The sequence below is a fragment of the Abramis brama genome (assembly GCF_963993115.1).
Source record: "Abramis brama genome assembly, chromosome: 13".
NCBI classification, from domain to species: Eukaryota; Metazoa; Chordata; class Actinopteri; order Cypriniformes; family Leuciscidae; genus Abramis; species Abramis brama.
In genome coordinates this window covers 34,175,564-34,188,606 of record NC_139975.1, presented here as the reverse complement: position 1 = coordinate 34,188,606, position 13,043 = coordinate 34,175,564, and the positions used below count along the sequence as shown (strand labels likewise).

Here is a 13,043-nt window from a genome sequence, read left to right as displayed (position 1 = left end):
CGTCGCCTATAGTTGTTGTCAAGAAGAAAAATGGAGATATTCGATTATGTATTGATTACCGCAAGCTCAATTTGCAGACTGTAAAGGATGCATATGCATTGCCAAACTTGGAGGAATCATTTTCTGCACTCACTGGATCCAAGTGGTTTTCGGTGCTAGATCTGAAGTCCGGTTATTATCAAATCGAAATGAATGAAGCAGATAAACCAAAAACAGCCTTTGTTACGCCTCTTGGATTCTGGGAATTCAACCGTATGCCCCAGGGAGTAACCAATGCACCTTCAACCTTTCAAAGGTTAATGGAAAAGTGTATGGGAGATCTCCACTTGGAAGAGGTCCTTGTGTTTTTGGATGACCTGATTATTTTTTCCAACACGCTTGAGGAGCATGAGAGCCGTCTGCTTAGAGTGCTGAGCCGTCTACGAGAGTACGGATTGAAACTATCGCCTGAAAAGTGTAAATTCTTTCAGACATCAGTCAAATATCTAGGACACATTGTTTCTGAAAATGGTGTTGAGACTGACCCAGAGAAGGTATCTGCACTAAAATCCTGGCCAGTTCCCACTAATCTCAAAACCTTAAGATCCTTCCTGGGATTCGCAGGCTATTACCGCCGTTTTATTAAGGGGTATTCAGCCATTGCAAAGCCTCTCAATGACCTGACCCGCGGATATTCTTCTACAAGAAAGAACTTGAAACCCCTTGACTTAAATATCCACCAGTTCGATCCAAAGCAACCCTTTGGTTCTCGGTGGAGTCCTCATTGTCAACTTGCTTTTACTACCTTGATTGAGAAACTTACCAGTGCACCAGTCCTGGGGTTCGCTGATCCAAAACGCCCTTACATTCTGCATACGGATGCGAGCACCATTGGGCTGGGTGCAGCGCTGTATCAAGAGCAAGACTCCAACCTTCGGCCTATTGCTTTTGCAAGCCGAGGACTATCATTAAGCGAAAGTCGCTACCCAGCTCATAAGCTTGAGTTTTTAGCACTAAAGTGGAGTGTGACAGAAAAATTTCAGGACTATCTGTATGGTGCCAATTTTACTGTGGTTACTGATAATAACCCTCTTACCTACATCCTGACATCAGCCAAGCTGGATGCAACGAGCCATCGGTGGTTGGCTGCACTTTCCACGTTTTCCTTTAAGTTGCAATATAGAGCTGGACGACAGAATCTGGATGCGGATGCACTTTCCCGCCGACCACAGGAGGACCCGTCCTGTTGCGAATCCGATCAAGAACTCCTCAATCAGTTTGCTAGACAACATCTTTCTAATCCTGGCGACCCCTCAATTCCGTCTGAGGTTGTCAATGCCATTTGTCAGAGTTGCCTCATCCGAGCAGAAGCAGCAAGCACTTTGATCGAGTCCCTGTCTATCATGGCAGACGTTCTTCCTGAGAGTTACACAGAAGATCCTGGGCTGCCTGTGGTTCCGGTTCTGTCCCATCTTGAGCTCCGGGACAAACAGCGGGCTGACCCAAATCTTCGGGAAGTCATTCACCAGATGGAGACAGGTGAGAAAGTTCCTCCTACTGCCAGGGAGGGGCTGCCTGAGATCTCCTTGTTGCTGAGGGAGCTCAACAAGCTCGAACTAGTCGAAGGCATTCTCTACAGAAAGCGACAAGACAATGAACAGACTTCATATCAACTTGTCCTGCCTGAAGAACTTCGTTCCCCTGTTTTGCAGAGTCTCCATAATGATATGGGTCATATGGGGATAGAGCGCACGTTAGACCTCGCTCGTACCCGCTTCTATTGGCCCAAAATGTCTGCTGACATAGAGCACAAGATAAAGACTTGCGGACGGTGCATTCGTCGCAAAGTTCTTCCTGAGAGAGCCGCTCCTCTCATCAGTATTCAAACTTTTAGACCACTTGAACTCATCTGCATGGATTTTCTCAGTCTTGAACCAGACACCAGCAACACTAAAGACATCCTCGTGTTAACAGACCACTTCACTAAATTCGCCTTAGCCTTTCCAACCTCTAATCAGAAGGCTAGGACAGTGGCCAAATGTCTGTGGGACAACTTTATAGTCTATTATGGGATACCAGAACGACTACATACAGACCAAGGGCGGGACTTTGAGTCCAAACTGATCAAGGAGTTATGTGAAGTGGCTGGAATCAAGAAGTGTCGGACGACACCATACCATCCTCGAGGGAATCCGGTAGAAAGGTTCAATCGCACTCTGCTCAACATGTTGGGGACTCTGGAAGCAAAACAGAAAATGAAATGGAAGGACTTCGTCAAACCCTTGGTACACGCTTACAATTGTACAAGGAATGAGACCACAGGATATACACCATACGAGCTGATGTTTGGACGTTCTCCCCGTCTTCCGGTCGACCTGGCTTTTGGATTACCTCTGAGTGGGGAAAAACACCAACCTCATTCACAGTATGTCCAAAATCTGAAGTCCCGGTTGAAAGAAAGCTATGATATTGCCTCGAAGAATGCTGTTAAAGCATCTGAAAAGAACAAGGTCCGCTTTGATCAAAGAGTTATTCCTTCAAGGTTGGAGCCTGGAGATCGAGTGCTTGTCCGTAATGTTCGATTGAGAGGTAAACACAAGCTCAGTGATAAGTGGGAGCAGGACATCTACGTTGTGGTGGATCAAGCTGGAGACCTACCAGTCTATACAGTGAAGCCAGAGCGTTGTGATGGTCCTAAACGTACTCTTCACAGAGATCTTCTTTTACCATGTGGTTTCCTCCCTGCTGTTGAAGAGCCGTTCATTGAGGCCAGTTCAGTCTCAAGGCCAAGAACGCGGCAGCAGCGTGAGATCCCTCCTGACTCTGAGGTCTCTGAAGAGGAAGACTCTCCACCTGAACCAACAGTTCTTGGTCTGGATTCAAGTCCAATGAAGTTCACTGTGGAGAAGTTTTATAAAAAGGCTTCATCCCCAAGTGTTGCCAATGACTATCTTTCTCCACCAATGACACCTGCGAGTGAACCAGCTGTTGTTGATGAAGGATCAGAGAGTGAGCACTTACCTGAAGAAGAGACGTTACCTGTAACACCTGACCATTTATCTGAAGCTGAAGAATCGGTAGCACCTGTTGAAGCTGACTTACCTGAACACCTATCTGAGTCTGAAGCCGAGGAAGAAGAAGAGTCTGTCGAACTACCTGTGGAAAGAAACTCTGGAAGTGTCAGTCCCGAATTTGTTGAAATTCCACTCACTGAAGACTCTGAAGAATCTGTCGATCCTGAGACGTCAGTTTCTAGTGTCTTTGAGCCCCTAAACTTTGATTTAACTCTTGATTCTGTAGAACCAGAACCCGGTCCAAGACGTTCTGTGCGTCAACGATTACCACCTAAAAGGTTGCAGTACAGTTCGCTTGGTAATCCCCTGATATCTGTGGTTCAAACCCTTTTACATAGTATATCTGAGGCATTAAATCCTGCTTCTACCACCAGTTCAGTTATTCACGTGGTTTAACATGCAACGGGACGTGCATGGGTTTAAAGGGGGAGGGTGTAACCCAGGTTGAAATCTGGTAATATATTATTAGTTCTGCTGCCCCTTTAAGAAGTGATCTCATGCCACCCCAGTCATGTGACTGTGCTTGGCCAATCGCGCAGTAGAGCACGAGTTTAATTAGGCTGCAGCTTCTTCCTCATTCAGAGGTGTGGGGAAGCTGATCGGCAGCTGTGGACAGGTTTGTGTTCAACAAACAATTCACTCTTTTGCTTGATTCATTCTTTTAAGTTAAATACATCATTATAACTTTTAGAATAACTTAGTGGCTGCAGGGGATTGTCACCGTCACCAGATTGCCATATGTTTACTTAGAGGAACTGGTGAGTACTCTGAATGAATGAACTACATGCTGAAAGCTAACATGTTAGCCAAATATTCACCAACTGGTTTTGATTAATTTTATGCTTTTGTGACATTTGCATTTGTGGGTTACAAATATATTTGTTTTCAGTAAGTGTGTTTATATGTAGTAAGGAAATCTGATTATAGTACTGTTGAATTTATTTGAACTTTGTGCAGCCAATACAACTTTAACATTGTACTGTTTATTGTGTTGTCATGGCCTTAATGTTTATTATTTGTAGTTTGTACATTTATTGATTCATTTTGTAATAATTTAGAATTGTGTGCACATGAAAATGATATCTGAGTGTGGAATGAGCTGATGCTTAGTTTCAACTTAGCCCTGTTATTTACTGGTCCTGTTGTTGTACTACAGGCCAGGTTTTTTCTCTCTGTCTGGAGACGAATGATGGCGAGCCGAATTTCTATTGCTGGGAGCCTACCATCCGTGTAGCATCCACTGAATAGCCATCCTACTGGTCTGGTAGGAAGGTTGTCCACAGCCTGTCCCCCACACACTTCTCCATAGACTAGTGCTTCAACCCCACATACACATCCTTCACATGATGAACAATAACTTACGGACTTATCACTACAAACTTCCATAAAACCCTTGTGGGTTGTCGCGCTGGTCTTGTATACCATCTATTGCTGGGACAGTTCTTTTTCTTTTTGGTTTTTGTGTGTGTGTATTTGCTGTAATTTATATTAGTATATACTTGAACAACAACTATCAAGTGCACTTAACTACAAACCGGTTCAACTGCAGTCTGTAAATATTTTGGGATTCTTTTCTTTTTCTTTCCTTTCATTATTTCTATTTGTAAATATTTTGTTTAATTATTTTGCAATATATGGTACCTGCACCAAATTTAAACTTATGTTTCTGTGTTGTTACTGACCACCAGCTCCTGTAGACGAATTTAGACTTCTGTTATTTTACTAGCCTAAGACATATTAATATCGGTTAACCGTCTCAAACACCCGTTACAATCTACAGAAAGATAATACAAATATAATTTCACTCACCAAGCCTGTCACTTGAAGCAAATATCCATCCCTTCTTAAATGTCCGCGCCAGCGAGCGCGTTGGGCCGTTTAGTGAAACTGACGCAGTTTAAATAAATAAAATAATGATTTAAACTATGTTTTACTTCTGATATAAACATTTAGATTAAATATGCCATTCAAATATTTAAACACTTAAACATGAAATCATACTGAGAAGTTACAACATTTTTTATATTCAATCAATAGAAATATTTGTTGTGGATGCGATGCTTTTGAACACTTTTCCTGTGGCGTGCTGTGTTTTAATGTTTTAACCACAGAGATAATTGCTTATCATGATAATACCAGATTGTCTGTTAAAATAGTTTAGTGCAAATAATGCACAAGGTCTATCCGTTTCCATTAAAAATAGAAATCAATTAAAAATACAATTCGGCCAGTGGAAAAGATTGAGAAAAAAACTTTCTCTGAAATGTATTTTACACTATTTGATTTATGTATTCAAAAACAAGGCAAGGATAGGCAACTACTTGATTTTTATTAATGTAATGTGTCTTGTAGCCTACCGTTAAACGTTATCACGTGGATGAATAATTATATGCAAATTATATGCAGATGAGGATATGCATAGTAAAACTAGGCGTTGTAAGCTCCATATATGGTTATTTCGGGGAGGAGACGCATGTGCGCACAATCTTCCGCTGACTGGGATTTATAAAGTGAATTCTGTGCAGGTTCTGGCGGACGAACCGTTTTATAAGTCTGAATATTTTTTTTGCGTACGCCATTTTTGGCTTTCGGGCGCACGTACACTTTTAGTAAGGATCCTACGCACAGTTTTATAAATGAGGCCCCAGGTCTTCTTTTCACTTGATTCATCAGTGACTGGGGATTAACGTAGCATTTCTTTTAACCTTTGTGATGTTTTCCTGACAAAGTCCTGTTCCACCAGTCCAGGGTGAGGGGAAAGCAGTCATTCCCGGCGGCTGCAAAGTCCAAGTCCGCTAACCAAAAGCCACTGAACCTATTAGTTCCTCTTACCACTCTGAGAGGTCACTGTGGCTAAATCTCTGGAGCATCGGGGACAGGGATAAATTCCTCTCCCAATTCCACCACATTTGTTTCCCCACCTGCAAAGAAGTGGAGGATGTGGAATTTGGGTGGGCAAATGGTTCTAAGTTGTGTTCAGCCCAGTTCAGCTCCCCCTCAACACACAATGTTCCTTGGATTGCTGACAGTGCAGAATACTCATCCACCAAAAGAATGTGGTCTGATGGGCACAATCACAAGTTCTCAAGTGTATTGTCACAAAGCACATCTTTTACATGGGTTGATTGGGAGGCTTACATACTACACCCTCACATGTGAGCCACGTCTCTGGCTGTAACCACCCTGAGTAAACTAGTGTTTTTCCTTGATGCCTCGCCACAACCAATCATGCTGGATGATTTTTGGCTCACAGATATTAACGAGATTGACCCCTTAGGTACTGAGATTTGGTATGAACGGTAAGCCGTTTTTTGATACTCAATGGTATCGAGTCAATTCGGTCAGTGCCTAAAAAGTATCTAACTCGATACCCAGCCCTAATTTTACCCCCCTCCATTTTTTTTTCAGAGGAGCAGAAATTGCACACTTTGTGTTCTGTGCAAGCATTACGGCATTATGTAAACAGGACACGATCGTTCAGGAAGAATGTTCAGTTATTCGTTTCATGGGCCGATCTCATAAGCCGATCTCCTCGCAGCGCCTTTCCCAGTGGATGGTGGAGGCGATTGAATTGACCTATACTTCTATGGGTCTTCATTCCCCGGTGGGCTTAAGGGCTCATTCTACAAGGGGTATGGCTACCTCAGGGCATTGTTCAAGAGGATTTCGGTATGAGATATTTGTGCAGCGGCAAGCTGGACTTCCCCCATACATTTGTCAGATTTTACTGTCTGGATGTCACTGCAACCTCTATGGCTCATGAAGTTCTCGATTTTGGTTCTTTGGAGAATGGAAAGGTTATCTTTCTTTCTTGCCGGGTCTGTTCGGCAACTTTGGAAAGCATGCGTTACGGGAGTTGGCTATATCATTTCCATAGAGTTTATATATATATTTATACTTTTTATACTTCCAGATTTTTATACTTCCAGGAATACTTCCTGCTCAGCTACTGTTCGGACGCTCTTGCTTACTGCTCCGCGCTTTGCTCTATCGCTTTTACATTTTATCTCCTTTATTTTTATATTTTATTTCCTTTTATCACCTAATTTTAACTTCAGCAAACAGCACAGTGCTCAGACAACAAAGTTTGGATTACTACAAAAACGCAGAATTCTTTTACCCGACCAGCTTACATTCCGGGAAAGGAAAACAAAACTGCCTACATTCATACGGATAAGAGAGAAAATGCCTCTTCAGGTTCAAGAATCTACTTGCTGCACTAACTGCCACAGACTTTTACAAAGGATTGCAGTTCTCGAAACAAAGTTACTTACGGGACCATCAAACCAGACGGAGCACACAACAGAGCTTCGTCATGAACACCCTCAGCATACCGGTGAGTCCCATGAAACTAGTGCTCCTCGACAGGTAGAGAAACAAGCCGATCGACTTACTAATCGATGGCACAAACAGGGAGCGAGACCAAAAGGCACTCGAGACATCAGATTGTCACGAGCATCACATATTGCCGCAGTAGCATCCTCTACCCCAGATACAGCTCTGACAAGGATTGCAAACACCGGTCTTCTACCACCGCCTATACATCTTGAGAACAGATTTGAAGTACTAATGAATGTAAATGAGGAATCCCCAAATGTGATGAATGTGATAGAACACAGACTGAATGGGCCAGTAGCTAACACTGATGCTAACTGGCGCTCAAGGTCAAGCAGACAGCGGCACTCAGCTCAGAGCGCTGCCGAGCCCAGGACTCTGATAGTGGGGGACTCCATAATCAGAAACATTAGCAGCAGGGATACAACTATGTGCTGCCTTCCACAAGCAACAACTTCTGATATAAACAGGGAACTTCAGAACATTCTGATGAAACATAAGACTGCAAATCGACTCATCATTCATGTGGGGAAGAATGATATTCATAAAGAGCAGTCAGAACTCCTTAAGAAGGATTTCAATGAACATTTTGAAACACTTAAAAGACTGAAAGTTCAAACATTCATCAGTGGACCTCTCCCAGCAAGAGGAACAAACAGGTTTTCACGGTTGCTTGGGCTAAATACATGGCTGCAAAAAACCTGCAATATAAAAGGAGTAAACTTCATTGACAATTTCAATCTTTTCTGGAGTCAGAGACAACTGTTTCATCGGGATGGCCATCACCCAAACAAACTTGGTTCAAGAGTGTTAAAGGACAATTTCTACTTCTCCATCAATCATCCTTCTGCAGTTTGTGCCAATCCACTCAATCTGAACGGCACACACACACCTGGACACAGTATGAATGACCACAGGACTTCACTTCAGCAGCAAAATGGACATGCGGTTGACATATCACACAAGGACAATGATAACACCACTCCGCCACAACAACCTCTGCTCACGGACACAATCTCAGCTGAGCCCTGCCCACAGAGAGACATATCAGAACTGCTTGAAGATTCAGCACCCAAGGACGACTTCCTGGAAAACAGCCAGGGAAGCCAGGACAGCATATCACAGCCTCCTATAACACCAGAGCAACAGCCCCTTTCACCAGACACGCTATCCCTCTCTCCAGCATCGCCTCTTCTGTGTTTCTCACAGAAAATGGAAGAACTGGTGTATGCTGGAACCAAACTATCCCACTCTTTTGCTGCAAGCCTCCAGATACCAACCAAAAAACGACAGGCACCATTACCACCCGCACCAAAGCCTGCGGGCCCAGCTCGCCCTCCCCCTCCTGTGAGAGCACTTCGGCCTCTGCCACAACGCCAGGGCCCACACCCTCCTCCATCTGCTCGAGGTGAACCAAAAACAACTGATACCAGCTCTCAGTGATGTGTTTTGGGTCCCCGCTCTGATAACAGTAACTTTCTCAAATGTTTACAGAACAAGCGGGAACCCAGTGTGCCGGTATCTTTCTCTATTGCTGTTTTATTACAAGATAGAAAATCTAAGGCCTTCAATAGCCGTGCAGCAAACCTAACTAATCTGGTGCCTATTACACGTCAAAGTAAGATTGATGTGGGGACAAAAAGTAAGACTGTTAAGTTAGCACTTTTAAACATTCGTTCACTTAAAAATAAATCACTTCTAGTCAACGATTTAATAACCACAAACAACCTGGATTTTATGCTTCTAAATGAAACCTGGCTAGAAGACAGCTTTAGTGCAACAATCCTCAATGAAGCAGCCCCTCCTAACTTTACTTTTATGAGTGTCTGCAGAGCTGTTAAGAGAGGTGGGGGTCTAGCTGCTCTTTTTAAAGATATCTATCAATGTAAGCAAATATCATTTGGGAATTACCCTTCTTTCGAATATCTGGGTATTGTGTTAAAAGGTGCTCCACGCATTTTACTTATCATTATTTACAGGCCTCCAAAATACTCTCCAGCCTTTGCTGAGGACTTTACAGAAATGTTATCAGCAATTACCTCAGAGTTTGACTGTTTTGCCATTGCTGGAGATTTTAACATCCACATAGATAGTGCAGAAAACAATATGGCAAAAGAAATCAAAAGTGTTTTAAAAACTTTTGATCTGACTCAGCATGTACATGGACCCACACACAATCGTGGACACACTCTAGATTTACTTATCAGTAAGGGTCTAAACATTTCATCGATTGTTATTAAGGATGTAGCACTGTCTGATCATTTCTGTATTTTCTTTGATATATTGATCTCTCCTGCCACTGAAGCTAGATCTGTGTCTGTCAAGAAGAGATGCTTAAATGAGAACACTAGTGTACTATTTATGAAGGCTATATCCTTAACACCAAGCATATCTGCAGACTCTGTTGATTTTCTCCTTGATTCTTTTAACTCAAAAGTTAAAGGTGTAATTGATGATATTGCTCCTGTTAAAGTCAGGAAGAAGAGTGGCAGACAAAAAGCACCTTGGAGAAACTCAACAGCAGTGCAAAATATGAAAAGACAATGCAGAAAAGCAGAGCGCATGTGGCGGAAGACAAAACTTGTAGTCCATTATAACATCTACAAAGACAGCCTTCATGCTTTCAATATGGAACTAGGCAAAGCTAGACAGACTTTCTTCTCAAATATTATAAACAGTAATTTAAACAACACACGCACTCTTTTTGCTACTGTAGAGAGACTGACAAACCCCCCAAGCCAGATTCCCAGTGAAATGCTGTCAGAGAACAAGTGCAGTGAGTTTGCTTCTTTCTTCTCTGAGAAAATCAGTAATATCAGAAAGGTGATCAGCACATCCTTGAGTTGCACTGAGGTCAGACAGATCAAACCACCTGAGAAAGTAGTTACTATGTCTGACTTCAAAGAAATTGATGGCAAAATTTTGGAAGAAACCGTACAGCACCTTAAAACATCAACCTGTGCTCTTGACACACTTCCCACATCATTTTTCAAAAGTGTGTTAAACAGTTTAGAAGCAGATCTTCTAGAAGTGGTAAATGTCTCAGTTCTCTCTGGGAGTTTTCCAAACTCCCTGAAAACTGCAGTTGTCAAGCCCCTCCTGAAAAAGAGCAATCTGGATAAGACCATATTAAGCAACTATAGGCCGATCTCAAATCTTCCTTTCATAGGCAAGATCATTGAAAAAATTGTCTTCAATCAGCTGAACAAATTCTTAAGCTCGAATGGATCCTTTGACAATTTTCAATCTGGTTTCCGACCGCACCACAGCACAGAGACAGCGCTCATAAAGATAATAAACGATATTCGCTTAAATACTGATTCAGGCAAACTATCAGTGCTGGTGCTACTCGACCTCAGTGCTGCATTTGACACTGTCGATCATAACATACTTCTTGACAGGCTGGAAAACTGGGTGGGGCTTTCTGGGATAGTCCTAAAATGGTTCAGGTCATACTTAGATGGGAGAGGTTATTATGTGAGTATAGGAGACCATAAGTCTGAGTGGACATCCATGACATGCGGAGTCCCTCAAGGCTCAATTCTTGCGCCACTCCTGTTCAACCTGTATATGCTCCCAATGAGCCAAATAATGAGAAAGAACCAAATTGCTTACCACAGCTATGCAGACGACACACAGCTCTACTTAGCCCTATCGCCTAACGATTACAGCCCCATTGACTCCCTGTGCCAATGCATTGATGAAGTCAAAAGTTGGATGTGTCAAAACTTTCTTCAGTTAAACATAGACAAAACTGAAGTCATTGCATTTGGAAACAAAGATGAAGTTCTCAAGGTGAATGCATACCTTCACTCTAGGGGTCAAACAACTAAAAATCAAGTCAGGAATCTTGGTGTGACACTAGAGTCAGACCTTAGTTTCAGTAGTCATGTCAAAGCAATAACTAAATCAGCATACTATCATCTGAAAAATATTGCAAGAATTAGATGCTTTGTTTCCAGACAAGACTTAGAGAAACTTGTGCATGCTTTCATCACCAGCAGGGTGGATTATTGTAATGGACTCCTCACTGGCCTTCCCAAAAAGACCATAAGACAGTTGCAGCTCATACAGAACGCTGCCGCCAGGATTCTGAGCAGAACCAGAAAATATGAACATATCACACCAGTCCTCAGGTCTTTACACTGGCTCCCAGTTAAATTTAGGATTGATTTTTAAAGTATTATTACTGGTATATAAATCATTCAATGGCCTAGGACCTCAATACATTGCAGATATGCTCACTGAATATAAACCCAACAGATCACTCAGATCACTAGGATCATATCAGCTAGAAATACCAAGGGTTCACTCAAAGCATGGCGAGTCTGCTTTTAGCTATTATGCCAGCCGCAGCTGGAACCAGCTTCCAGAGGAGATCAGATGTGCTCCTACTGTAGTCACATTCAAATCTAGACTCAAAACACATCTTTTTAGCTATGCATTTACTGAATGAGCACTGTGCCAATGTTCGTCCGACTGTTTGTACTGTACTGTATTTTATTTTTTTATTTTTTCTTAACTGTTTTAATTATTCTTATTTCTTTTTATTATTTTAATTTCTTTTATGTAAAGCACTTTGAATTGCCATTGTGTATGAAATGTGCTATATAAATAAACTTGCCTTGCCTTGCCTTGCCTTATATATATATATATATATATATATATATATATATCTGAAAAAAGTGGCGTTGATATAAGAATGGCTGTATTCCCTAGTTGCTTGAAACACTGTTGTTAGTCACAATTAATTCAGTTTCCAATTCTATACATGCCCCGGTGTCTGTGTTTGCTGTGCCTCTTCATATTCTACGCAGATTTATGCCAGTAGAGATCCACTTCCAGTAGAGTTTAGGTGTAAGAGGTTATTCATAACAACAACTTGTAAACGTGGAATTTCCAGAGAGCTCCGACTTGTACCATGTGATCAATGTACCACCTGACCATTTTGTCATTGATAGTGTTGCCATAAGGCTTGTTCGACTTCATGCAGCTCTGCGCAGACCGATCGGCGGCTGACTTAAAGCAGTGCATGCCGGTTAGAAATTTTGTCCGACTTGATACAGCACCGACGCCACGTGACTGTGACGTATGCCATCAAAGTACCACAAGAGCAATTCGAGAGTAGCCGGAGAACTCAGCCAGCGCAGCTTCTCAAGAGCGGCTGCACTGGGCTGCACGTGGGCTGATGACGACACAGCTGTTCCACGATTGGCCGGATTCACCGCATGACAACGATCACGTCTATTTCGTGTTTATTCGAAAACCTTTAGTTCCTCTAAAGCTCTCAAATCAGTTTATTGAGTCAGTGAACACTCTTTTCATGTCGTTGTCATGTTATATTGTGTCATGTTTATCAAATTAAAACTGCTTAAAAAACGTAGACTCCACTTCATTGATAGTAGCTTAAGTTGAACTTTATTCTTGTTCAAACAGACACTGGATGAAGCAGTACATACTGTAAAGTATTGAAAGAAAATGTCTCTGAAACATCTGTGCATTGTTTGGCAAATATTGCATTTATTTCACTGCAGCTGTGGTAAAGTATGCAAACACCACGTGAGCGGTCACCACGGGAACCAGAAAGTGTCCGACTTCACGTCTCAGTTTGCAGCTCCTCCCCGCCTGCACGCGGCTACTCTCGCCGATCGGTTG

The 13,043-nt window shown here is 42.4% G+C and overlaps 1 protein-coding gene across 3 annotated transcripts; it reads left to right on the top strand.

Annotated features, from left to right (window-relative positions):
* Positions 1–1,863: 1,863 nt before the first annotated feature.
* Positions 1,864–4,710, top strand: LOC311095093 (uncharacterized protein). 3 transcript variants are annotated; one of them, XM_084133423.1, is made up of 3 exons: positions 1,864–3,669; positions 3,755–3,811; positions 4,210–4,710. In XM_084133423.1, the coding sequence occupies exon 1, from the start codon at positions 1,893–1,895 to the stop codon at positions 3,447–3,449; it is 1,557 nt and encodes a 518-aa protein (XP_083989549.1). In that variant the 5' UTR covers positions 1,864–1,892; the 3' UTR covers positions 3,450–3,669; positions 3,755–3,811; positions 4,210–4,710. The 3 variants fall into 3 exon arrangements, with proteins under 3 accessions (XP_083989549.1, XP_083989548.1, XP_083989550.1); XM_084133422.1 differs by having other exon boundaries at positions 3,745–3,811; XM_084133424.1 differs by lacking the exon at positions 3,755–3,811.
* Positions 4,711–13,043: the final 8,333 nt, after the last annotated feature.